General features: G+C 42.0%; 2 protein-coding genes across 4 annotated transcripts; one reads left to right on the forward strand and one right to left on the reverse strand.

Annotated features, from left to right (window-relative positions):
- Nucleotides 1-45: 45 nt before the first annotated feature.
- Nucleotides 46-4,977, reverse strand: LOC133508271 (signal-transducing adaptor protein 1-like). The gene is made up of 9 exons (XM_061834039.1): nucleotides 4,876-4,977; nucleotides 4,724-4,795; nucleotides 3,900-4,016; nucleotides 3,755-3,811; nucleotides 2,639-2,835; nucleotides 2,434-2,565; nucleotides 2,102-2,171; nucleotides 1,465-1,567; nucleotides 46-395 (listed from the first exon to the last, which is right to left on the reverse strand). The coding sequence occupies exons 1-9, from the start codon at nucleotides 4,975-4,977 to the stop codon at nucleotides 202-204; spliced, it is 1,044 nt and encodes a 347-aa protein (XP_061690023.1). The 3' UTR covers nucleotides 46-201.
- Nucleotides 4,978-7,036: 2,059 nt separating this feature from the next.
- On the forward strand, nucleotides 7,037-27,072 carry LOC133508905 (E3 ubiquitin-protein ligase RNF38-like). 3 transcript variants are annotated; one of them, XM_061835445.1, is made up of 13 exons: nucleotides 7,037-7,259; nucleotides 7,801-8,163; nucleotides 13,312-13,364; nucleotides 13,501-13,682; nucleotides 18,849-19,278; nucleotides 20,757-20,897; nucleotides 21,009-21,200; nucleotides 23,970-24,131; nucleotides 24,226-24,329; nucleotides 24,502-24,583; nucleotides 24,762-24,883; nucleotides 25,064-25,163; nucleotides 26,228-27,072. In XM_061835445.1, exons 2-13 carry the CDS (start codon nucleotides 7,893-7,895, stop codon nucleotides 26,288-26,290), a joined length of 1,902 nt encoding a protein of 633 aa, XP_061691429.1. In that variant the 5' UTR covers nucleotides 7,037-7,259; nucleotides 7,801-7,892; the 3' UTR covers nucleotides 26,291-27,072. The 3 variants fall into 3 exon arrangements, with proteins under 3 accessions (XP_061691429.1, XP_061691428.1, XP_061691427.1); XM_061835444.1 differs by having other exon boundaries at nucleotides 7,038-7,393; XM_061835443.1 differs by having other exon boundaries at nucleotides 7,039-8,163.
- The last annotated feature ends 353 nt before the right edge of the window (nucleotides 27,073-27,425 follow it).

Below are 27,425 nucleotides of genomic sequence, written 5' to 3' on the forward strand. Positions count from 1 at the left end.
AGAAAGAATATATTCTCAATGAAAAAAAAAAAATCAATTGAAACAATACGAATGTCTCACATGGATGAACTTTACATTTAAAATGTTGCAGTGCTAGTGAGGAATTTCATGGTGGCCTCTTTGTTAGTGTAGTTCCTCCGCAATAGCACGAATTGCCAAAGTTCTGCATCCAGTTGAACTATTGGAAATCAATTTAGACTTTCAGTTGATATGAACACAAAACATGAATCGTAACAGGCAAATGTTTTCTTTCACACCTTCACTGAAGTTGTGCTCATCAGGGACCACATATTCACCTTCCCCCAGCTTGGTCTGTAAACGCACCGCAGGTGCCAGTTGTGCCTTGGGTGAATATACGGGTGTTGAGGACATGACGGATTCACGAGGTGTCACCTCTGCAAATATGAAGGCCCTTCAGGTCAGGCACATCCTTCACTATTAACTCACACGCACCCAATGGAAAGTGAAATCCTTTTGCACGTCATACGAAATCTTCAAAGACGCTAACAAAGATGTTTGCTTGGATCTTATTTGCTATATTTTTTTTAGTCTTGGTTGTGTTTTTAAAATGAAAGCCAAACTGAAATCATCCACTTTCTGTCAATCAAAAATGCTGTTTGCTGTTTCCTTGTGTCTGTCAACTTATTTTCAATCAGCTGTCGACTTTAATGAAAAGGGACTGTTTGCCAAATAATAGCGAATTCCATTTTTTTAAATTGCATGAGATTGTTGGTGGTGAACATCGGCATACAGTATTGGCACATCGGGGCTGTAAATTCTCACCTTCATGTTCGCACACCATTGTAAGCAATTGGTGTTGTTATAGTTCATGTACTTAAAACCCATTTGTGGGCACCGTCCCATTTTTGGGACATCATGATTTTCACGCATTATATCCTTCAGTATATCAAAATATTTAAGTGTTTTAATCTGAAGCCATAATTTGGTATCAAGAGAGGATAACTTATCGGTCAAAGTTAGGAGTTATTTCCCTTTCCTTCATGACCCAACATGGCTGCCTCAAATTATCATATAGCTTAACTATAAACGAAAAAGTGTTATTTCCTTGATTGTGGCCCGTTAGGAGACTTTTATCTCAATAAGGCAAAAAATTGCCACCCTACCCATGAATGGGTTAAAATGTAAATACTAATTTTATATTTCAGATCTTTGATGTACTGTATGAGCACATTTAATTATGATGTGTGAAAGGACTTCAGTTGTGCATGTGAGTGTTTCACAAGTCTGGGTGGAAAGAAAAAATCTGCTGCCTGTGAAAGTTTTCGTTGTGTCTTCAAAAGAGTTGAACTTGTGATTGACTGCGGGGGATAAATAGTCTATATGAGAGCATTTCAGTAATGTATGGTTTTCACGATTATGCTGCTCACAGCCACTCATACTTAAGAACACACACTAACACTGTTAGGAAAATGTTTTGAGGACGGTCAGTGATCCAATGCTTACCGATACGAGCATCATAGATGTCACCTGGCATGTAGGGATGAAGCATGTATTCTGTCTTCTCTAGGAAATATTCCAGCACCTCCTTCAGGGAGGAGACTGTCACCTGAAGGAAAACAAAAACATGTTACAACAGATTGTTGCTAACTACTGGTAATAATTTTTCATTTAACATTGTAACAGATATGCCTAACTTTTTTTTTGTTTCAATCAAAATATGTACAGTACATAATTTGGAGGTTAAATGACCCACACAAATAAAGGCAAGCCTTGGGCTTAAATATACAGATAGTTGCACAAATGCACTACATCATACTCAGCTATTTATGATATTTTAATCACCAATTTCATGAAACCAAACTACTATTATATTATACAATGCTCTCGGGATGATAAATCGATTCTGTAGTCACAAATATTGTACGTATTTATTATCTTTCTCCAAAGGATCATATTGGGTTGTGCAGGTGTACCTAATTAAGTGTCTCCTACTGTGTTCATGTCTACTATACTGTGGTTGAATATGTGTAATTCATAATAAATAATAAAATAAATAAATGAATAAAACATTAAAACTAACAAATAGCTAGATATATTTTTTTTTAATTAGCGTAATGATGTGAGAGTTGGTAAAACCTACTGCTGTTTCCAGTTGGATGGTAAATCCTGACTTGTTGCAGATCAGCCTGTAGTTCTTCATGACAGGCCCCCTAAAACATTTGAATAATTGTATTGTGGTTATAGAACTGCGTGGCATCCTCATGAGTGGAGAGGGGTCTTTAACACACACGCATGCGCAAACATGCATTTATACTATTAAAATAATCAGAACTGAGAATTATTATCATTGTGAAGGCATATATTTTGACACCAGTCTGGTTTTGCTCTTGTTGTGTTGTGTGTATTTAAGTACAGTGTGGTACATGAGGGTGCAAATATAAATGTACCGTATTAGCTGAATCAGTAACGTACTTCGCTGTGACCTGTCTAAGAGTGAGGGCGTAGTTGTTGGCCATGGTGGACGGGCGAAGGATGATGCCCCCATACTCCGGGTTCTGCTTCAACATCTGCTCAGCTTCCCGTCGAGTCACATTGAAGAAACACCTGGAAGAATCAGCAAAACCTTTAACGGCTGGACAATAACTAAATAACTTATAAAGGAACAAATCATACTGACGGTAATGTCTCCGGGTCGCTATGCTCAAGCGTGTCCTTCTGTAAAGGGACAAGTGCCGAGGCCCCGAGAAGGTGGGTCGGTCGAGGAGGGAGGGGCGGTTTCTCCGCTTGGGTGCACCTCAGCTTCTCCTGGGCCAGGGCGTCTTCAAGCAGCATCCTTTGGCCTGGCAACAGCTGAAGCTGACTGGGAATCTCTTTCTGCAGGGAGACATGCAATCATCACTTGACAATGCAGCTGATGGATGGATGGATGGATGGCTGGATGGATGGATGGATGGATGGATGGATGGATGGATGGATGGATGGATGGATGGATGGATGGATGGATGGATGGATGGATGGAAGTTACAACACCTAATCCTCCATACAATTGATCTCAAGGAAAGTCCTTAACTTCACTGAATCTGAAATCACCTGCAAAATAAAACAAAAACTCATTGCAAGTTTGCGTTTAAATGGGTTAGTTAATTGGTGACTAGGAAGAAAGATGCCTCCTGGTTTGGGCCCACTCAGTGCTGCCAATGATTACTTCAACAAAAAGAAAAAAAAAAACATCACTGGGACATATAAAAATATTTAAATGCCCATAGATAGATAGATAGATAGATAGATAGATATAGATAGATAGATAGATAGATAGATAGATAGATAGATAGATAGATAGATAGATAGATAGATAGATAGATAGATAGATAGATAGATAGATAGATAGATAGATAGATAGATAGATATAGATAGATAGATAGATAGACAGACAGACAGATAGATAGATAGACAGATAGATTGGTACTTTAGTTATCTACAAGAGAAATTCACTTTCCCAGATGTCTCCGCAATGAAAACAACTCAAGTCAAAGCAGGCATGTCAATTTACACATAGTACTTAAGATATGAAAAATATTAAAACATACTGGAAAGATGCACAAGAATCTTAAACAATGGTTTAATTATTGCATCATATACAGTGAAAATGTAGAATAATGATTTTCCGTAATATAGGCCTCTTCCAAGTATTAAAAGATTTTAAACATTTTCATATGAGTCAGACCATCTCAATTCTGAAAACCTGAAAAGGCATCCCGGTATCGGAGCACCTAAAAAACATGCGTGAGCTGACTTTGACCATTGTCAGAATGTAACCCCGCCACTCTTCTCCGGTGTCAGCGTTGTCCATCTGTAGAGTCGGGGGGGTCAGTATCATTCTCCTCGAATAACCTTTACTCCATTACACTCTAAATACTAGTTTTAAGACTGAAAAACACCTTCAGGTGGACCTCCTCTGTGTGCATCATGAGGGTGAAGATGGTGGGCATTTTCCTCTGATATGGAGATGCTGACTGCATGGACCTTAACTGCTGTAGGTTCAGCTTCTCTGTGTACTGACAGAGGCAAGACCTCATTAAAAGAGCCTGCAGTGAGACACTGCCAAAGCGTTCGTCCATCCATCCATCCATGCATCAATTTTCTTAGCCGCTTATCCTCACAAGGGTTGTGGGAGTGCTGGAACCTATCCCAGGTATCTTCGGGCAAGGGGCAGTCTACACCCTCAACTGGTCGCCAATTGCAGGGCACACATAGACAAACAACCATTTCCACTCGCATTCACCCCTATGGGCAATTTAGAGTCCTCAATGAATGCACATTTTTGGGATGTGGGAGGAAAAACAGAGTGCCCGGAGAAAACCCACACAGGCACGGGGAGAACATGCAAACTCCACAAAGGCAGGGCTGGAATTTGAACCCTGAACTTCAGAACTGTGAGACCAACACTCTACAGCTGCTTCACCATGCCACCAATACTTTAGAAAAAAAAAAGGTTTTACACTTTTGTATTATTTGTATTGCTGATGCCCCATTCTTGTTGTGGTCGCTGGTACATGTTTCAATTACAGTATAATTTTCCATTTATTTGGCTAGTCACTGGCTGCTTTGTGCATGGGGACTTGCGCATCTCTTGTGCATAAAGAACCTCACTAGTTGTTATCATGATGGCCTTTCAGTGTCAGTATTTATTTAACCTTTTCATGGTTGGTCAATTATAATTTTAGCCGATCACAAACAAAGCAAATCCAAGAGTTGCCCTTACTGTTTCCTGCGTTTCATCTTGATACAGAAACAACGTGTCTCCGCGCAGTTCTGCGTAGTACCTCTTGAAATCCTAAAAATGCTGAACGTCATTAGGAGTTCCGCTCTTCATCTTCCTTTCCTATTAACAAATAAGTTATGATCCATCCTCACCGTCTCGTGAGAGACTTTCTTGAGCAGGTGCCCTGAGTAGTACAGAGGCAGAGCTGTGATGTGAGCCCTCCGCTTGTGGAGCATTCGGGGGAACGCAGCCATGATCCAGAACCTTATGTGGCCTTGGAGCTTCTGCAGTCACTTCTATGCAGTCTAGGACCTCCTCATCGGACCCACATAGCTCACTTTCTGCAGTTTCCTCATGATGTTCCCGAAAACAGTGATGGACTCGAGCTTATTGACACCCCTTTTTATTGCGTCATCATGCTCTATGGTTAGTGAGAATGAGGAAACACTGGTGATTTATAAATGAGGAAGCACTCAATATAATTGAAACCCCACAATATAAAAACTCTTGCCATGTACTTTGAACGCTACACGAACGGAGTCCATGAGAAATCTTCAAATGCGAGCCAGGTTACTTATTGAATAAGTGTTTGTTTTTTGTGAGCAATATGTAATTGTGAGGTTTCATACCAAAAACTTGCAAATACATCCTGGATCGACTGGATAATAAATCACTGGTATAAGATCATATCAAAGCAAGCATGTAGGCGCAACTGGGAGGAAAGTGAAATGAAGACAAAAAAACGTAGAGCAGCAGGAACCAAACCCAAAGGACCATTTCTCGTTTTTTTTTAGATCTAATTTTATTTTTTATGTGGTTATTTACTGCTACAAAAACAGCATTTATTTTAGTACAGCTCAGTGGTTAGAGCATTGGGTTGGTAAACCAGGGGTCGTGAGTTCGTATCTCACTGGGCTCAACCTCTACTCCCCAAGAGGGGTTGCGTCAGGAAGGGCATCCATCTTAAAAACTATGCCAAACAAATACGAGCTTTCATCTGAGATATCACGCTGTGGCGACCCCCAACGGGACAAGCCGAAAGAAACTTACTTATTTTAGTACTTCCATTTCTTGGGCGTGCCGATTTGCATATGAGCTAAATATTTAGTTACACCCAGAACATTTATATCTAACATTTAGTTCTAATATATATATTTAAATTTGAGAATTATATATATATATCATTCTAAGATTTAGATTTACTTTTAAGATATATATAAAACATTTGGATTTGAGAATTAGATGTAATGTTTAATATTTGGATTTACCTATAACATATTGTTCTAAATGTGCAGAAAAGGGCAGCACAGGGGTGCTGCTGTAAAGTGTTGGGGTTTCAATCCCAGCCCTTCCTGAATGGAGTTTGCATGTTCTCCCTGTGCCTGTGTGGGTTTTATCCAGGCATCCAATTTCCTCCCACATCCCCCCAAAAATGCAACGTTAATTGGACACCGTAAATTGCCCCGAGGTGAGATTTTGAGTGTGACTGTCTGTCTCCATATGCCCTGCGATTGGCTGGTAACCAGTTCAGGATGTACCCCGCCTCCTCCCCGTTGACTGGTGGGATGGACTCCAGCACTCGACACTTGACAGCTGGGATAGGCTGCAGCACTCCCGTGACTCTTGTGAGGATAAGCGGCTAAGAAAATAGATGGGTGGGTATGTAGAAAAGTGACTCTCGAAAATTCACAGCAGTTTTCTGAACACCTTTAGAAGCCATCTGTGACAAAATGCTGCTGTTATTTTGAGAGAGCAGCTTTACAAACGAAGCACGAAAATGAAGCATTTCAAAGTTTATACAGCTGTTTTGATGTTACATGGACGCACAGGCTTTTAATGTGCAATTGAAACCAATATACTCATGATTTTGAATGCTGTAATTACCCTAATGATTCATTATTTCTGCATTGCAAACACATCGGCATGAAATGTGAAGACAAAGGCAATCAAGTGGAATTCTTCTTGATGATGGTGCAATCATGTGGATGCCATAAGAAAATGCAAGACTCAAATTTTTTAAACTTTATTTTGGCTGCTCGAAGTAGCAAAGTGAAACCATCGCGTTCAAGGCGTTTACTAGTACAGTTCGTACTGTGGTACCATACGTAGTACAGTATCTGGTTTGAAACTACTGAATTATTAATGAGCTGGGGGACCGGCTGTGTGAAGCAAGGCATTAGCAATCAAGCCCGCTAAAAAGATTACGCTTAAACGCTACCGTTGCCCGACTTGGTCGCGTTTATTGTATTGTTATGCTCACTTTAAAGATGTTATTTGTGCGCATATGTGAGATGTGGCCCATTCGTGGCAAAACGAGGCAGGAACGCGTTGTGTTGTTGTTTATCGGTGATCGATTGCAAATAACTGGCAATACTATGAAACGCCTATTGATTGATCTCCACAACAGTCGCTGCTGACCCGAGACAACATTTGATATCGGACGCGAGACGTCGAGCTTTAATTGGAGTGAAAAGCAACCGACATTTTGTGGAAGAAAGCGCTCTGTAGTAGCCCTTGCTCGTCATTCGTCGACTCGGTACAGCGTTTTGTCCCCGCCGAACGCCACCACCGTTGGACTTGGTTTTCCTGCGGCTGTTAGCTTGTGTTGCTTCGGGGGAGCCGACATTGTGCCGATGAACGTGCCAGTGTAATTCGCCATCGCTAACGGGCGTGAGTGCACCGATTGGGGGAACGTTTCTCGCTCGGTGCTCTTCGAGTGTTCAAGTTAAACTTGGCTGTGGTTCTTGTCGCCAACGCTCGGTAGCTTAGCCATGTTGCTTCCGTGAGGGCTTTACTGCGCCTCGTCGAGCTCACTGCTACAGCCTATGTACCGGCAGTTGAGCTTGTTTTGTTTATTCGCGATTAACTCAATGTGTTGACTTAAGTGCTCATCGTCATTTTGAAGTGCTTCCCATATTAAAAAAAAAAGGCAGAGAAGCCGAGACATAACTGCTAGTGTCATCTTTTCTATTTGGACAATTTTGTGTTGGCATTTGTCACTTTGGTTCCGCTTGCAACTCAGTTTTAAAGGCATTAAGAGGCAGCATTTGGTTAAGATCGTCTTCCGACTTATCTAGCTGGAAAGAGGGACTGGAAAGCCGCCCGACGAGGGAGGTTCTCTTCGGCTTGTCTCCCACCACCCCGCCTTCCTTATCCGCTCCAACCGGCCATGGACCCACCAAGGACGCGTTCTCGATCCAGGTCCGGCTTCTATCATTTCGCCGTGAACAACCCCGCTGGAGGTAACAGTGGCGGTAACGGGAGCACGATGAGCGCCAGCGGGGGAGGAGGAGGGATGGGCTTCTCGCAGCAGAGTAACGCCGGCTGGGCCCCGCACCACGGCGGCCGTGGCGGCTATTCTGACAGCCAGCCGCAGCAGCCTGGGACTTACCTGGCCGCGGGGGTCCAGCGCCACGGAGTGCACCGGCACCCCGGGACGGGTAAGTGCCGTAGGGCCTGCTCCATGCACCATTCCATTCGCACTTGAAACCTCGGAGGTAGACCATGATGAGGGGGGCCCTCCTCTACCAGCTGTAATTTGAACAAAAAACCTTTGTTTTAAAGTACATGCAGGTTTAGATAACATTCAATGTTTACTAAAACAGCTTACTGAGATCCATTGCACTGTCTCCAGCACAAATTCTGTTCTTACAACAATATTAAAGCTCCTTAAATGAAGTATTCATTCGTTTATTGTTTTAGTTGTATTTTCCCGTTGTTGATATATTTACTAGCTCATACATTGAGGTATTTCCCCCTCTTGGATGATTAGTTTAACAATTGATCAGTATGTTTTAATGCAAGTTTAGTAGTGGAGCCCACTGGGTATGCTCCAGTTGTTTACCATAAATCAGTTTTCAATAAGGTCAGATCCAAAAAAAAAAAAAAAAGTTTCACACAGTTTCCCAATGTGGTTGGGAGCAGGACTGTGTTTGGTCTTCTGCAGAGCATGTATTGTTTTCTTCTGAAGCCATTTTGTTGTTTATCTGCTTCTGTGTTTTGGATCGTTGTCCTTTTGCAGCAGCCATTCTCTATGCAGCTTCAGCTTTTGGCCAGATGGGCTCAAATTCTTTTTGCAAAATATCTTGCTAAATTTGTGAACTTATTTTTCCATTGATCATAAATAGCAATGTGTCCAATCCCAGAGGTAGAAAAACATACACAAAACATGAGGCTTCCTCCACAATGCTTCACAGTTGGAAACCGTTTTTGGTGTTGGTGTAATGTGCTGTTTTCCCTCCACACGTGGCAATATGTGTTACTCTCAATTAGCTTTGGTTTCATCCGTCCACCCATTTTTCCAATTGTACTGTGGTACATCCAAGTGCTCTTTAGGCAACTTCAAATATTCAAAATTTTTTCTTCATAGACAGCAACAACTTCCTTGTTGGTGTTCTCCCATGAATGCCATACTCGTTTGATGTTTTTTGTGTGGTAGATTTGTCAGTGGCGATGTTGGCATGTCCCAAGGATTTCTGTAAATCTTCATCTTACACTTTAGTTTAGTAAGCTTTATGAACCAATAGAATACTCAGTCAGAACAGACAGAATTTTCTTAATTTGTAGAAAATTTGGATAATCATGGACTGATGAACATCAAGACCTTTAAAAGATATTTTTTTTGTGTGAGTGATTTGTTAATTTCTGCGCTTGTACTTTTTTCAGTTATTTCAATTTATAGAGCAATTATCCCATTGCATTATCACAGAAGTGCTTTGTGTGTGGTGAGACCATGTTTGTGATTCTCATCTGTACTAATTTGTAACCCTTTTAAAATCATTAACACAATGCGGCCTTGAAAATAGCCACCACCATTCTGCTGTCTTGTGGCTACAGTGACCCAAACAAAACCGTCCTCATTCTCCTTCCAGTGTGGAATTTTAGGTTGTGCGCCAATGTTCCACAGTGTCGGCCTACAGTCTAAAATGATCCCACTATGCCCCTATTACATTTGTTTGAAGAGCTACTAATATCAATTGAGATTTCAAATTAAAACTCCCTAGTTTTTACATTGCAGTTAAAAACCAACCAAACCCCAACATTAGGACACTTTGTACATTGGTCGCATTCTTAACCACTCATCCACAGCAGAACCATCTTATAAATATTTCTATATTATTAGATTAAGTGTGATGGTTCTTCTCAACTTCAGATACACCAGGCTTCTAATCAGGATAAGGCCTTTTTTAGAGGGGTGATTTAACATAATGAAAATGTAAATCCATTTTTCACAGCATTTGAACAATAAGGATAGGTTAGAAAAAACATTTTAAAAATGATGTGATCAATGTGTTGTGCTACAGAGATCTAATGTGACGGTACAATCTGAGTTGTGGTATTTATTCATTTGTTCAAATTTACAAGTGGAAGCCTTACCTTGCAATTAATTGAGACATGACACCCAATTTATTTACAATATCAATATCCCACAATATCTAAATGTGGGAAGGTGGTTAGCAGGTCTGGTTAAAATCCTGAGTGAAACATGCTTTCGCACTGTGCATGTGTGGGTGAACATGAAATTGTCCTTAGGTGTCAATGAAAGTGTGACTTAATTTTTTTTTTCTTTTGCTGTGCTATTGACTGGTGAACCGTTAAGGGTGTACCCCACTTCTTGTTTAAATTAAGCTGTTATAGGCGCCATCTGATTCGTGACCCCAATAGGAAGAAGCGGTGTAGTAGGGTGGAAAGATAATCTGTCTCTGTAGTTCTTCACAACGCTTAACTGTTTCCAGTATATTGAAGTTATGCATTGTTTTTCTTGCTTTTATTGTAAACACAATGCAATGGTGGTTATTTTAGCACGAGGTCAAAACAGTGTGCTGGTTTAAAGGTCCACTGACATGAAAAGTATGATTTTTAGTATGTTTTTAATTAAAAACAAAACAAAACATGATTTTGACGTATAATCCCAGCCTGTTGAATTGCTGGATAATGTTCGAACACTTGGGAGGATGGATTTACTCTTCATATGTTTCCAAAAGACATGGTTTGTCATGAAAATTGGATTGCACTGGTGCAAAGGACAAGAGATTTGTGGGTTCCAAATGACAGGTAGGTGTGTATAGAGCTACTAAAAAAATAAAATAGTTGGGGGGGGGGACATAATGCTCTCAGAACGTAATAAAAGATCTGCATACGTAAGTCAGGGGTACTAAATGTGTCTGTGCACGTTGGCGCCGCGTCCGCTGATCTCGGCTTTGCTGCGTCCGCCGATCAGGGCTTCGGCCAGGGTGGCCCATCACGGCGCCGGGCCGCTGTGGTGGCTTGTCGCGGCGCAGGGCTGCCGTGGTGGCTCACTGCCGGGCTGCTTTACGGCGTTATCGTTGCTTTCGGCTGAGTACGCTGCATACTGTCATACATACTGTTGGGGAGTCAGTTAGTTAGAAGTGCTCTGCATATCATCAAAATATGGCTTGAAACGATAGGGTAATATTACTTCACTCAATTGTGAGATGTTCTCTTCTTCAAAAAGAGCTTCCGTCTCAGAAGGGGCGTCGGAAAAATTCAAAAATCTCTGTTGTTCCTCTCCCATAGCAGGTGCCACTACATGTTTTCAATGGCGAATGTTTCAGTGTGAAGTCTGCTGATGACGTTGCAGCCAATATGGCTAACGCTCGGATGTCCAGTGAGACTTCCGCAACTTTGTGCATGGATGACACGCTCTCCGCTCATATTTATTTTTTCGTATAGACATTGAAGTGAAAAATGTTGTGTTTTTTCATTACAATATCTATTTTAGAAATAATAAAAAATGGGTAGAGTTGTGGCTCGGAAGCACCACTATTCTAAGGAAATCAGGTTATTTTGCCAGCAGATCTTCATCAATCTCCCCCATTCTACCCTGTTTTACCACTCCCCAACCCCCTGAGATGAGGAGAACTAGTTCTTCACAAAACGTATGAGAGACAAGGACCCTGCAAAATCTAAAGGTTGATGGAGAAAGATATAAGACAGCATGTTGCCGCCAGTGTCAGCCGTCCTTGCCTTTGTTCTTCACAGTTGCTCGTGTGGGTCTTTGAGCCGTCACTATCTGGAGAGTTCATATGGCCCATGAGTGGCTCTGCAAAGGACAACAAAGGGTTGGGTTTTGCTTTCAGTTCTTTTGATTCTGAGAAGCCTTGTTGGATGAGGCAGACATGGAATGGAGAGAGTAGAGGAGGGGGGAGTATTTATTGATTGATTTTATTTATTTTTTAAGTGATGAAATATCTCTTGTGCCTTGTTTAGGCCAAAGTCTTAACATCTGAAGGACGTCTTTTCATGCTCCATAAAAGCATGTGTGCATGTGCTGGATCCAGATTGCACATATGCCCTGTCAGATAAACAGCTGGTCTCCCAATGGTCTTCTCCAGAACATATTTATTACATTACTTCATTACTTCTTTTTTTTTTTTTTTTAGTTTACAGGATGAAGCAAAATTTTGATTAGATGTTTTTTTTTTTTTTAGAGAAGGGGCACAGAAGACCACATTTTCCAACTGAAAAGAAGAAAAAAAGGTCTTGGAGTGTTTAAAAAAAAAAACTGGAGAAAAAGTTTTCCAAACGATATCGCAACTGTTGAAAATGATATCTGAGGACTTAGAAAATGTGCTTGCTTGCTAAGTTTTCAGTTTGGGAAGCTCAAGAAAAACACAATTCAGGAACAGTAGCATTGTAGAATTAGAACGTCTTTCTTCACCCCACTGGAATCACATTATTTAAAAAAATTTTTTTTTTTTTTTTTTTTAAGTAGAACTTTTGTTGAAGTTTTTTTTTTTTTCAATTTTAGAATTGCTTGGTTGGCTAAGTCTAATGGTCTGTTTTCTCACCTTTTTGGGGGGGTTTGTTTTTTATACACATACCCAAAATTGATCATAAACACTGCTGAACCTGGGACTATTGGGTCCATCAGGATAATTTGTTTGTGAATAATACATGAATCTTCATGACATCATTCAATCAGGAGGAGGGCCTAGCTATGTGTGAACTTGTTCCATTTGGTGTCCATCCAAATGAGGTCTCTGTGCTTCCATTCGTTTTTTTTTTTTATTCTGGAACCAGCAGCATTCTTATTTTGTATAGATCCGATATATAAATCTTTTCTGTCATCACCTTGGTCTGAAAAGTAAATCCCACAGGTTTCAGGGTGCGTTAAGATTGTACATTGTTGTGACAATATTAGAATATTTTTGGCACGTTGTTATCCACTAGTGATTGAGTTGAGACCCCCTTGAAGAAGAAACGGCATACAATGGCCACTGTTTAGGGTACATCAGAGGCAATGAAAGAGCCAGTGTGACTTTTTTTTTCCTCCACAGAGAGCTTACATTGCTTTGTTTCAAGCAGCAATTGGAAAAGCCTGGCAGACCAAAGAAGCACAAAACTGATTGATTAGGTCCATGCCTGACGCCGATTTGGATTTGGAGTAACAAACTGATCACTCATTCTTATCCTTTGTGATCCTGCACAGGAAAATCAGATTGTGGCGACTAGTGTGTCATGCTGGCTTAGCAGGCGTATGGCTGTGTCTTGTGATGTTGTTTTTCTCAGGACCATCTCATCTGATTATGTTTTCCCCCCTCGCTATCCTTCTCTTTTGCCTGCAGGAGGAGTGCTACACTTTCATCCAGATAATGTGTTCAGTGAGGATCGGGACAAAGTAAGCTGTGATACATGATCACTGTATTTGACCTCAGTTTAGCCCTGCTTTGAGAATGTTATTGTTTGTACCATTTGTATACATTTTCCCCAAACAACCAGCCAACCACTGCCACTTCTTTGTCCACTGTGTGCAGATTGAAGAAAGCCCAAGCCCAAAAAGGCAGCGTCTTTCCCAACAGTCCATTTTAGATCTAAGCTCCATACCTTCCTCGACCCCTTCATCTCCCATTCGCCCCTGGGAACTCCCCCCTAGTCGCAGATCGCACGGCCACTACACACCAGAGCGATGTCACACACCTGTCCGCAATCGAAGAAGGTAAGCGGATATGTATAAACAAACTTTTGTAATTTTGCTAATGGAGTTTTTAATTCAAAGTGACGAAATCTGTCTACAACTAATACTATCATATTTCACTCACTGTGATTTGACGGGCGCGTATTCGCCCGCACGCCATCGCACTCGCAAATCTGCACAGTCGAGCATGAAAAATGTTGCGCGCAAAATTTGTTACGAGTAGAAATACATGGATATTGAAAGACGTCGCTTATTTTGTGTAGTCTTGACCAATGTCCCCTCTAAGCTGCGCACACACTGATCAAGCGCAGTGAACCACAGCCTGACGTTTCTTTTTTTTTTTTTTTTTTTTAAAAACGGAAGCACTCCCGAGTTTACCTGATACCACCCCCTGCGCTCTTAAAGGGGTACAAATAGAACACACACCCGCAACTTCACGACTGATTGACCACACCCGTAAATTTATATCTGCGAGCATGACTGACCACACTCGTACATTTTTCAAATCTGACTGACTGATCTTTAATTGAAGCTCAAAATTCCATAATACACTAAGTTATTTACACTGCCCACAAAATGGGTATACAGTGTGCCAGTTCACGTTTGTGCCCCCGCATAGTCAGACTTTGCTCAGTTTTTTTTTTTTTTTAAATGTACTGTATATTCACGATTGGAGAGGTCTTAAATTGTCTTCTAAATAGATCAGGCGCCACATTAGACATGCCGCCTAACAATGTAGTGCACCTTATGTGGACACTGAGTTCCAACATTTGCAGATGTTGTTGTGACTTGTCCAACAAAGTACACATAAACACACTGGTTACACTGTTAGCATGCATGCGAGTCTGTGTTTTACCGTGTATGTAAGCTATTGTATGATAGCACTCACGAGGTCTGTGTCAGTAGGTCATTACTGACAATGTACACACAAAAAAACATGCACATTAAACTCCTATTTCCATGGTGCAAGGCATGCTGGAAGCATGTAAAGAGCGTTTAAAATGTATGTTTTGTGTAAAGTATTTCTTGTCATTCTTTTACAGTGTTACCTCTACTTAAGAATATCTCTAGTAACAAAAAAATACAAAACGTCTCCATGGAAAAATATTGTCTTGAGTTACGAAGGAAATCCAGGATACGAAAGGAAAAAGAATAGGTGCTGGATTCAAAGTCCCCAAATTCCAACAAATATTAACATCCTGTATCTTGGTTTGTGTGGGGCGGGAGCTTGGAACGGATGAGGCTATTTACATGTAAAATTTGCTTCTACTTATGAAAAATTCAGATTACGAAACGATTTCCGGAACTGATTAATTTATTAAGTAGCACTACCACTCTATTTGTTTTATTATTTGCTAGTTATGCTATTCTGTTTGCTGTGGTATGATAATTTAAGTTTCGATGTGACATTGTGTGTACAACATCGTCAGTAATGACCTGCCTACACAGGTAGTATGGGGTAATCTAAGCTTCTTCTCCTTACAGATGTAAAAAGCAATTATTCCTCTCTCCCTAATGATAGCCACCATGTGGTATCTTACATACACAGGAAAACGTGCTATCATACATGCTAACAATGTAACCAGGGTGTACTTCATTGGACAAGTCATACAATAATTGTGCACATAAGGTATGCTGTTCATTTTGAACAACATTTAAAACTTTTAACTCCATTTTATGGTTGCCAAAATATGGTACATATAATACATGGATACATTAATACTGTATCCATTATTTTTGAATTTTTTTTCGTTCTCTGTAGTGTAAGGAACGTAACCCCTGCCGGGCACACTATAGCTGAAGAATCTTAAGAGATTCAACAAAAACTACCTAACGATAATCCCTTGCGGTTGCAGTTCCTTTTGATATGTAGAGTATGTAATACACTCACCCGCACATCTCTGATACAATCAGATTTATAAGGCTGATTGATTTAAACATCCATCCATTTTCTACCGCTTATCAGAGGTCGGGTTGCAGGGATGGTAGCTTTAGTACGGATGCCCAGACTTCCCTTTCCTCAGCCACTTCATCCAGCTCTTCTAGGGGGATCCCGAGGCGCTCTTAGGCAACCCGAGAGACATAGTTTCTCCAGCATGTATGGAGTTGTTCCCTGTGTCTCTTTCCGGTGAGACGTGCCCGGAACACCTCGCCAGGGAGGCGTCTGAGAGGCATCGGAATCAGATCCCCCGGGCACCTCATCTGGCTCCTCAATACGTAGGAGCCAATCCCGGATGACAAAGATTCTCTCGCTATCTATAAGAGAGAGTCCTGACACTCTGTGGAGGAAACTCAATTCTGCTGCTTGTTTCCGGGATCTTTTTCTTTCATTCATGACCCACAGCTTGTGAGGGTAGGAATGTCGATCAACAAGGAAAATTGATACCTTCACCTTTCGATTTTGCTCCTTAATTACCACAAGGGAACCAATACAAAGTCTGCATCACTGCAGATGCTGCACCAATCTGCCTGTCAATCTCTGGTTCCATTCTTCCATCACTCTTGAACAAGCCCCCAAGATACTTGAACTCCTCCACTTGGTTTAAAGGCTCATCGTCAACCTGGAGAGAGCACGCCACCCCTGACTGAGGACCATGGTCTCAAATTTGGAGGTCCTGATTCTCATCCGTGCTGCTTCACACTCTGCTGTGAACCGCTTCAGTGAGAGTTTGAGATCATGGCTTGACTAGTTGGGCACAACCACGATGTACACTCGAGGACCCTACTAAGGGTGTAGAGCTATTCTACTGTTCCACAGCCAGTACGAAAAACACACTGCTCTTCTTAAATCTGGGATTTGACTTCCTTTCACACCCTCTGGAGTCACCCATGGTGAGAGAGATTGAGCAGGTTGGGGTATACTTATTGCTCCATGGGTCATTGGCACCTGTATGTTTGGGTTTACCCCTGTGGATGAGAGGGTAGCCTCCCTCTGCCTTCGGGTGGGTGTTGGGTTGAGGAGCTCCTGATTGTTGTTTGTCCTTATCCACCAAACAGCAGTTCAGAGTAACCACCTTTTTTGGAGTATTTAGAGAGGGTGCTGGAGAGCACTCCTGCTGGGGACTCCAACTTTTTGCTGGAGGACTTCAATGCTCACCTGGGCAATGACAGTGAGATCTGGAAGGGCTTGATTGGGAGGAACGGGCCCTCCAATCAGAACTCAAGAAGTGTTGTCTTATTGGACTTCTGTGCTCATCATGGATTGTCCATTACAAACAGCATGTTCAAGCAGAAGAGTGTCAACATGTACATTTGGCACCAGGAGACCTTTGTTGGCAGTTCGATGATCAACTTTATGGTCGTGTCATCGGACTTGCGGCCGCATGTCTTTGACACTCAGGTGAAGAGAGGGTCGTAGCTGTCAACTGATCACCATCTGGTTGTGAGTTGGCCCCACTTGTGGGGAAAGATGCTGGTCAGACCTGGCAGGCCCAAACGTATTGTGAAAATCTCCAGCTGACAGAATCCCCTCTCAGAATGAGTTCCAACTCCCACCTGCAACAGAAGTTTAATCATTGAGTCCAAGTGGAGCATGTTCCGCCCCTAAATTGCGAAGGTGGCCAACCGCAGCTGTGGCTGTAAGGTGGTCGGTGCCTGTTGTGGCAGCAATTGCTGAACTCTTTGGTCGACACCAAGGGTTAGGGATGCTATCGGGCCTTTTTGGCCAGCGGGACTCCTGAGGCAGATGATGTGTCCTGGCTAGCCAAGTGGAATGCAGCTTTGATGGTCTACTAAGGAAAATCTCCCGCATGGGAGTACTTCAATGAGGCCATGTAGACTCTGGTCCACCATCTGGTGTCTCAGTAGTGAAAGCAGTGGACCATAAACGGCGTTTTGTGGGGATTGTGCGCTGCTGACTTTGACTCGGGATGTTGTGAGTTATTGGGGAGAATACTTCGAAGACTTCCTCAATTTCACCGACGCTCCTTGGTGGGAAGACCCCAGGGGTGAATGAAATTCACCTGGAGTTCCTAAAGACTCTGGATGTTGTGCGGATCTCCTGGTTGATATGCCTCTGCAACATTGCATGTAAATCAGCGATGGAGCCTCTATATTGGCAGACTGGGGTGGTGGTCCCCCTTTTTAAGAAAGGGGACTGCAGGCCGTGTTCCTAGTACGGGGGATCACACCCTGCAGCCTTCCGGGTAAGGTTCATTCAGTTATGCTGAAAAGGAGCGTCCACCAGGAAGTCAAATCTCAGATTCGTGAGGTGCAGTGTGGTTTCATCCTGGCCGTGGAACACGGAACAGCTTGACACCCTCTTCAGGGTCCGAGAGGGTTCATGGGACTGCCCCCAACTAGTCTACATGTGTCAGCCCCTCCAAATCTGAGACCATGGTCCTCCCAGGTCAGGGATGAGCTCCTGCCCCAGGTGGAGCAGTTCAAGTATCTTGGGGTCTTGTTTACAAGTGAGGGAAGAATGGAACGGGAGATCGACAGGCGAATTGGTGCAGCGTCTGCAGTTGTCTGGATTTTGTATCGGTCTGTCGTGGTATAGGAGGTCAGCTGAAAGGCAAAAATCTCAGTTTACTGTTCGAGCTACGGTCCTACCCTCACCTATGTTCACAAGCTCTGGGTCATGACTGAAAGAACAAGATCCCGGATACAAGGGGCCGAAATGAGTTTTCTCCGCAGGTTGAGAATCTCAGTCATCCAGAAGTATCTCAGAGCAGAGTCACCGTTCTTCTGCAATGAAAGGAGCGAGATGACGTGGCTGGGGCTGTTCTGAGCACATCCCACCGTAAAGAGAACTCTGGGATGACCCAGGACATGGTGGAGAGACTGAGAATGGGCTGGCAATGCCTCAGGATCCCCCCGGAGGAGCTTGGATGGATAAATCAGTCAATATTTCAGAATTGTCTTCATTTGCCAAGTATTTCAAATACGCACAATTTGTCTCCGGTAGTTGGAGGTGCTCTAGTATGTCTGCAGATATACTATAATACTTTTGAAACATAAAAACTCAGTCACAGCAATTAAAAGGTACATCAGCACTTGAGCTAAAAAGATTGCAACAATAAACAAAACAAAAGGTCCATTATGAAGTTTGATTAAGCCCGATGTTCTGTATAAAAGAGTGGGGATGGAAAAGCTTTTATTGGTTGACTTAACTGCTCCACATTTTGAGTCTATTATTTCTACTAAGAAGGGCAAAAGAGCTTATACTGTAACTTTTATTCTCCTTAGCCCCCCAATGAGGCGCCCGCGTGCCCGCAGAGACTGGCTGACACGTCATCACCACTCGCACAATCACCACCACCATTACAACAACAACAGCAGCAGCAACCATCACAACTCCAACACTCACCCTCACCATCACCACCACCACCACCATCATCATCTGCATTCCCACCTTGGGCTGTCACCGGGTCATCAAGATGAGAACTACCGTCACCCAGGCCAACCGCAGGGCTACCCACCCTATGGCCAGCAGCCTCCTAGAGGGGTGGGCCCCGTAATTGAAGAGCGCCAAGTTTACCATCCCCCAAATCCCTCCCCAAGGCCCCTTCATCCATCTTCAAACTTGTCTCCACGACTGTTGCACCCTGCTGCGCATCCTCAGCATCCAATCTCATCACAGCAACAGAGCAGTGGGATGTTGGACCTCCAGGAGCAGGTGAGAAGAAATGCCTGTTTATAGTCCTGTGCTTGCGCACATGACTCCTGCATTGGGGCCAATGAGCGTGTGACACTTTTTGCGCGCACGGTACAAATTGTCACCACGCACTGAATACCACATTCATTCCTTTTGATTGTTCCGTTTTAGTCACATACAGTGATGATGTACATGGGCTTTTGCTTCCGGTCCCCAAACTGGTAGCAGCTTAAACAGGAGGCTCTGGCCAGCACGATCGTGATTCAATAAATCCTGCTGAATTTGGACCAAATGTTGTGAATACTCGACGTGGGATGCTCCTGTTGATGACTCCAGTGGACTAAAATCATCATCTGTGCAATTTTAGTACCCAAACTGGAACCGTATCGTTCACGTTGAAGCTGCTCGGCCTAAGTTAGCCTAGCCTATAACTCTTAACAAGAAAACCCATCTGTATTCTAATATTTAACTGAGCTGAACTAATATTTAACATCAAACGATGGTCCTTACAAGACCGGCAAAACCTGTTTCGTTTACAACGAGGACCGTGAAGTGAAGTTGCGCAAGTAGAAACGTCAATTTAAACTTGCTGATTGCCCCAGACCACCATACCTTAGCTGGCTAACAACGAGACGCGTTTGTGATCAAACCGTGCTGTTGAAGAAACATCGAACGTGAGTAACTTCATAACTTGTACGACGAGGGCCGTGAGGATTTATAGAAAATTTAACAAGTCTTATCTTACTACATCTTAGTACCTAAATTGCTGCCGTATCGTTCGCATTGAAGCTGCTGGGCCCAAGTTAGCGTAGCGTTCTAACAACATTACCTACGTAGAGTATACAACGAGGACCAAACATCGAACGTGGACTCAACCACTAGAGTACTACTAGAGTGAGGGGCATTGTGGTTTGAATCCCTTCCATCCACATATCCTTTAAATCACCATATCCTTTATATTTTCACACAGGTAGTATGTGATTAGTGTACCTTATGTGCTGACTGTGTTTGATTGCTTTTATCTGACTTTAACTTTAACATAGATTAGGTAGTATGTGAATTGTGTATCTTATGTGCTGACTTTATTTGATTACTTGTTTTGACTATCTGCAGCCCGAAGGGGGGCACAATTCTTGTGTGCCCTGTCGGCGGGTCCCAAGCCTGGATAAATGGAGAGTGTTGCAGCAGGAAGGGTATCGGGCGTAAAACTGTGGCAAACATATATGAGCGTTCATCAAACAAATTTAATAACGGATAGGTCGCAAGGGGGATAGCTGCAATGACGTCAACGTGGTCGGCACCCACGTGAATAGATGGAAGTCTTAAGTAATGGCTGAATCTTGTCAATCTGAGCAATTTGATTGGTTTGTTTTCTAATTGGAATGCATATTTTTTTCTACAAACCACAAATCTAAAGGTCTCCTATTCCACTGGGTTCATCTTAACATGGCTTTCGGATTGACTGAACGATAGTTCCAATCCTTGTTCTCCATGTTTAGGTTTCAGCTCCGGTGTCGTATCCAGCATCGCCCCCAGGGGTGCCACCTGGTCTGCCACCTCGTTCAGTCTCACAACAGATCCCGGCATGCTCATTAGTCTTCAATGGACAGCACTATCCTGTCTGCAGCGTTGCCCCATCTGTGAGTTTTTCCGTACTCGAGCTCAAGTTTATACAAAACAGACTACATCTTCAGTCTATGGGTTGGCTATTTTTTGACCAGATACTGTTGGTCTCTCCCAATTTTTGTCAGGTCCTGCAGACTTGTTCTGTGCAGCACCTACCCATTCCCTACCCGTTCCCTTCTCTGCTGTCCAGTGACCAAGCCTTCCTCCTCCCCCCTCCCCCCCACCTCCCACATCCTCCCACACACCTTTCCCACCATCCACCTCAGGTGCCGCAGACTGGACAGTTTGGACCTTACACGACACCGCAGGCCCGATCAGTAAGTAACATAGGAGCAGTTGTTAGGGGATAGAGGTATTGGATAGTTGAATAGCACCCTGTTTTAACTCGAGTACCCAGTTTAACTGTCAAGGAAACTGATAGAAGATACTCTTATATTAAAAAAAAAAAAAATCATTGTTATTCACAAAGTACAGTACCGTGAAAGTATTTGCCCCCTTCCTGATTTCTGCTTTTTTGGAAATCTATTACACACGCACGTTTCACTCAGGGACAACCCAGGAAAATACAAAAAGGAGTTTTCAAATGACAATTCAATTTATTATGGCACAAAAAATTTAAATTTAAAAATTTTTTACCCTCCTGTGTGGAAAAAATAATTTCCCCCTGAACCTTGTAACGGGTTGTGCCACCCTTGGCAGGAATAACTGAAATCACACGTTTGCAATAATTGATGATGAGTCTTTCATATCGCTCTGGAGAAATTTTGTCACACTCTTCTTTGCAGATTTTTTTCAACTGGGGGGGGTTCTAGTATAATCTGCCCGTTTAAGGTCACACCACAGCAACTCAATTGGATTTAAATCCGGGCTTTGACTCGACCCCTTCAAAACCTTTTATTTTTTTTTCATTTTTTTTATGAGCCATTCAGAGGTGGACTTGCTGTGTGTATCGAATCGTTGTCTTGCTGCATGATCAAAGAGAGTGTGTGTGTGTGTGTGTGTGTGCGTGTGTGTGTGCGTGTGTGCGTGCGTGTGAAAGTAAAGTTTTCAAGCCACATTCATTTTCAGTGGCATTGGATTGACAGGTTATAGTCTCACAATATATAGAGGGGAATCCGCCTATGTCATAAAATAACATGATTTACATAATGCTGGTCAAACAAAGCATTCTTAAAAGTTAATTCCATTGAGATTAAATGAAAATATGTCTGATAGCACCCAGAGTTTTGTCTGATACTGTTAAACATTTAAGAGGTGATATTAAGTGAAGGTACATGGAAAAATTAGAGACACTTGGCAAAGAAGATCCATTTTTAATGCCAAAGTCGATATTTTCGCTGCTAAGAAATTTGACTGTTAATTCGCTTCCCTTTCTTGGACAACTGGATATACACATGTATCTGGTGAATAAGTCGTCAAGATTTACACAGAAGAGTTTGAAGAGCGTATTAAAGTCTGAACGCATTCAAGTACTTCTTTGTTAGTGCTTCGTTGCAGAGGCTAGATACAGGCCCAATTAAAATATTCAATCTCACTTGATCTGTTCTCAATCAGGAATAAATCCCACATAATGATGGACCCACTCAGATTTTTTTCAATACAAATACCAAACTATGATTAGAAAAAAATTTTAGGACAGGGAGTTGTCTCCTCCGTAAACCTCGCTGTGACAGTTTATTTTTTTTATAATTCGCATTGTTCTCAAATGAGTCAATTTGGCGTTATAAATACTTAATAATTTGAGATTGAGAGGATTAATTCCCACCTGAAATTAAATGATCACTACATAGGCGTGTGTATTTTGTTGGTCACCAGCCGTACCATTTAATTGCCGAACTTCATTGATCTTTTCAGCTGATATTCTATAGAATGATATCTTTGAAGAACTGTTTGTCTCGTCTATTGTGACAACCAAGAGCACAACAGGTTTCGGGCAATTTGAAAAATCTGCTCTGGTTCAACGGCTCCCGCAGTGGAAAGCACCTAGCTTTGACCGAGAATATGGCGTCGTCAACAAACAGTGACGTCCCGTCCATGAAGCCAGAAGTTTACATACGCTGTGCAAAAACACATTTTATTTGTCTGTCTGAAGTCAAATCAGACTAAACGGACTTCCAGGTCAGTCAGAATTACCAAATTTCTTTCATTTTGTTACATACCAAATTAATATTTTTTTAATGTCAAAAGTGTAGATACACAAGACGTGTTATGGTTTCCAAAATGTCAGCAGAGTACTAAGATTGTGGAAGGTTACCCAAAATATTTGACCCAAGTCATTCTGTTCAAAGGAAATGCTACTTGTTACTTAGGAAATGTATGTACATTTTTGACCCTGAAGAAAATATAACATTTTCCAAGACATTCTCTGGCATTTAACAAAATGAAATCATTTTAATGTAATAATTTTAGGGCGGCACAGTGTAGCAACTGTAGCACGTTGACCTCACACTTCTGAGGACGTTGGTCAAGTCCCGGCCCCACCTATGTGGTGTTTGCATGTTCTCCCCGTGCCTGCGTGGGTTTTCTCTGGGTACTTCGCTTTCCACCCACATCCCAAAAACATGCATTAATTGGGGACTCTAAATAGCCCCGAGGTGTGATTGTGAGTGCGACTGTTTTCTGTCTCTGTGTGCCCAGGAACTGTCTGGCAACCAGTTCAGGGTGTACGCTGCCTCCTGCCGTTGACAGCTGGGATAGGCTCCAGTACTCCCTGTGACTCTTGTGAGGATAAGCAGCTAAGAAAATGGATGGATGCATAAATAATTTTGATGATCCTGACTGACCTGAAGCAGCAGAGGTTTTGTCTGATTTGACTTCAGACAGTGAGACAAAAAATACATTTGTAAACATCTGGGTTCAACTGTATGTGTATGTCTATGTATATACAGTAAACCCTCGTTTTTTTTTCGCAGTTAATGGGGACCAGAACCCTCCGCAAAATGTGAAAAACCACGAAGTAGGACTTTATATACGAGCGATATGGAAAAAGGATAGGAAAAACAATACGAGGAGACCTTGTCAGTGTTGGCTTGTATTGGTCATGTATGTGTTTTGTCAGTGCTGTGATTACATGTCTGTATCCGCAGCCTTTACAGAGGATAGAGAATGATGTGGAGCTGCTGGGAGAGCATTTGTCTTTGGGCGCAGGGCTCCATTACCCTCCTGCCCCCCACCCGGCTCTCGCGTCACATTCCACACAGCTCCACTTCCTTTCCCATGAGCCCCTGTCCCAGGAGTTCTTTGGAGTGGTGAGTGCCAAGACCAAATCCAGTTTGCTGTTGAATGAATGTTAAAATCACCTAAATACCACGAGCATGACACACTAAGTCGATTGTCTCCTAGTCCTACCCGAACTTCATTCCTCGTCGCCTCGCGGGCCGAAGGTACCGTTCGCAACAGCCACTACCGCCTTCGCCTTATCACCCCAGCTTCCTGCCTTACTTCCTGTGAGTCTCTTTTTCATGGGGAAAAACAGCTTCATATTTCTAGAAAATACTTTTTTTCAAGTGATTGTTAGTGGTTCACATTTTTGATTAATGCACCTTTTCAACAAAAATCCATATTTTATTTTCAAGCTCCTTTTTCATTTCAATTTAACTGGTCAACTCCTCTTTGTAGTTCAATGCTGCCAGTCCAGCCAACTGGCCCTGCGATCAGTCTTGAGCTGGATGTCGATGATGGAGAAGTGGAAAATTACGAGGTTTGTCAATTTGACCTTTTTTTTGTGTCCTGTTTGGCTTTTAGGTCAAACAGAATGGAGGATCTGGGTCCATTGTATGCAAGAACAGTTACATTGTGTCACTGTGGAGTTTGACTTTTTTTAAAATACTCTCCTGCGTTGTGAATTGAACCTCGATACCAGTTGTCTTTTTTTGCAGGCCCTCCTCAATCTTGCTGAGCGCCTCGGGGAGGCCAAACTCAGAGGACTCACCAAGGCTGACATTGAGCAGCTTCCTTCCTATCGCTTCAATCCAAATAACCACCAGTCTGAACAGACACTGTAAGTGAACCCATCAGATCATAAACAATTTTAAATAGATCATTGAAAGCATTTTCCCAATTTTTTTTTCTTCATTCATTCTTTGTTCATTAGGGCACATATCATCCATCCCTTAGAGGCTCTTTCAAGCTAAGATTGTCAGACCAGTTTTTTTTTCTAGCTTCTGTTGTCGTCTTGCAGGTGTGTGGTGTGTATGAGTGATTTTGAGTCCCGACAACTGCTGCGAGTTCTGCCCTGCAGCCACGAGTTCCACGGCAAGTGTGTCGACAAGTGGCTGAGGGTAAGTAGCTACCCTGTGGAGTTGGGTGACTCACACAGATTTGATACAACACACACCTCGTTAGATACATCATTCATCATTATCTAAGGCTAATATTGTATTATACATAAAAATAAATTGTTTTAAATTATTCACCCACTCATTGTGCAAGTTCTCCCACTTAAAAAGATGAGGCCTGTCATTTTCATCATCGTTATTCGCCTATAAAAGCAAATGAGAAAAAAAACTGTTTTTTTTTTTAAAAAAATATTTGCAAATACTGGTGGTAAATAAATATTTGTTTAATAACCAAAGTTCAATCTCGAGACCTTGTTATATATCCTGTGTTGGCTCCTATGGCTTCTGGACAGGTTGGAAACGTGGGTAGCACTAAATGGAACAGTCCTTAAATGGTTTAGGTCCTTCCTGGAGAACAGGACTTATTTTGTAACCATTGGACGTGTTCCATTTCAATGACTGACAATGACCTATGGGTTCCCTCAGGGATCACTTCTTGGACCTCTCCTGTTCTTGGGTCCAATTCTCAAGAATTCTAATTTTGACTATCATAACTATGCAGATATAGTATATATACAGTTATATTTCACGGTGTCCCCAGATGAGTACAGTTCAACTAAGGTGTTATGTCACGATCTAGAACAGATAACTGGATGAGCCAAAATTATCTTCAATTAAACCACAGCAAAACTTAGAAAAGGATTGCTGTTCGTAAAGACCAGGACTCACTATTTTTAAAAACCCAAAGACCGTGTCCGAAACCTTGGTATTCTGATAGATTCCTACCAATCTAAACAAACAAATAAATAAATGAACGATTTAACTAAAAGCATATTGGTCCGGGAATTGTTCATTTTAGCTATTACTTTAACACACGCGGAGCAGCAACACAGAGCATAGAACAATACTCAGGGGTATCTAGTATATTTTCTCTGGTTTGTATAAATACTGTAACTAGTAGAGTATTGGTGAAGATGAGATGGGGACTACCTACTTGCCAGTCCTTTGAGTGGCAGTAATGCGCATAATTAAGGTTGTGAACTAAATCGGCTTGTGTCTTTCCACAGGCCAATCGGACATGTCCAATTTGTCGGGCCGACGCCTCCGAAGTCCAGCGAGACTCTGAGTGATCACGTGATGTGCTACAATACAAATGTCGATCTGACATGTTCAGCGCAGCCTGCTCTGGACTTATTACATGTACATGATTGTATACAAAGGTACAAACAGACACACCATTTCTTCCATTATTTCTGTTGTAAGTTGTGTGTACCCTCTCGTGCTCTGTCTTGCCGCGTTATTTTATTTTTTTAAAGGGCACAAATTTCCTACTTTGCATACTTAATTATGTGTGTGTTAGCGTGTGTAACATAAGAGTTGCAAGTATTTTGGTCAGTTTAATTATGCAAGCCTGTGGAAAGGGATCATGTGTGAGATTTTTTTTCCAATATTCGAGCATGTGCGTATGTGTCAAGAGTAAAGACATCCCTTCTCTTCTCACGAGTGACTGGTGATACTCTTATTTGTACATTTCTGCACAATTGGTCTTTGTGTACAGCATGTGTTGTATTATTAAATTCCTTTTCCTCCATTTTCAGTTCAAGGGTCCACGTTGCCACTATTTAATCTTTGTGTTATCTTGTTGATGCTACATTATGAATTAATAATTTTGACCATAATGACTGTCTTGTCTTGTGTTTACCTCATTACTGTCTTCACAATTTATAAGCACTTCACAGCACTAATATGAAATTAAAGCACATTATACATGGTCTTCTTTTTCCCCCTCATTTGAATGATTGACTTTGCAGTGGAAAATATATACGAGATATGTCTCTATATAAATATACTGTATAAATGTATGAATATCTGTATACCAAATAAAAAGCTTGATATGAACTTTTTAAAGTTGGACAGTTGTTTTTTCTTCTGTCTCTTTTTACTTTCTTTGAAGAAAGTTGTACTTGGGGTGTTTTAATGATCTAACCTTAATTTTTTTCTATTAAGGTGATCCCGGGCCACGACACCAACAAACCCTGAAAACATAGATCTCGGCAGGTGTACTTTATCCAATTGGTTTTATGCTTTCATTTTGTTTTTGGTTTTTCATTTTTTTTTCCAATCTGGTGTGCATTCATTTGAAATGAGTGCATTTATCCTTTTACAACTGCAATTTTGAGGCCCTTCAGCATTCCCGGGGCCATAGTCCAGCCCTAGAAGTCAGGACAATCCCCCCGCCCCCTTATTTTTTAATATTTATTTTTA

This window comes from Syngnathoides biaculeatus, chromosome 11 (assembly GCF_019802595.1).
Source record: "Syngnathoides biaculeatus isolate LvHL_M chromosome 11, ASM1980259v1, whole genome shotgun sequence".
Taxonomy (NCBI): domain Eukaryota; kingdom Metazoa; phylum Chordata; class Actinopteri; order Syngnathiformes; family Syngnathidae; genus Syngnathoides; species Syngnathoides biaculeatus.

What these genes read in the sequence shown, in the direction of transcription:
- LOC133508905 (XM_061835445.1), top strand. Translation starts at nt 7,893, where the DNA reads ATGGACCCACCAAGGACGCGTTCTCGATCCAGGTCCGGCTTCTATCAT. An exon ending in CCTGTCCGCAATCGAAGAAG is followed by an intron (nt 13,683 to 18,848) that starts GTAAGCGGATAT and finishes TATTCTCCTTAG; the next exon opens with CCCCCCAATGAGGCGCCCGC. An exon ending in CCCAGGAGTTCTTTGGAGTG is followed by an intron (nt 24,132 to 24,225) that starts GTGAGTGCCAAG and finishes ATTGTCTCCTAG; the next exon opens with TCCTACCCGAACTTCATTCC.
- LOC133508271 (XM_061834039.1), bottom strand. Translation starts at nt 4,977, where the DNA reads ATGGCTGCGTTCCCCCGAATGCTCCACAAGCGGAGGGCTCACATCACA. An exon ending in AGCGACCCGGAGACATTACC is followed by an intron (nt 2,566 to 2,638) that starts GTCAGTATGATT and finishes TGATTCTTCCAG; the next exon opens with GTGTTTCTTCAATGTGACTC. An exon ending in CCATCCAACTGGAAACAGCA is followed by an intron (nt 1,568 to 2,101) that starts GTAGGTTTTACC and finishes GTTTTCCTTCAG; the next exon opens with GTGACAGTCTCCTCCCTGAA.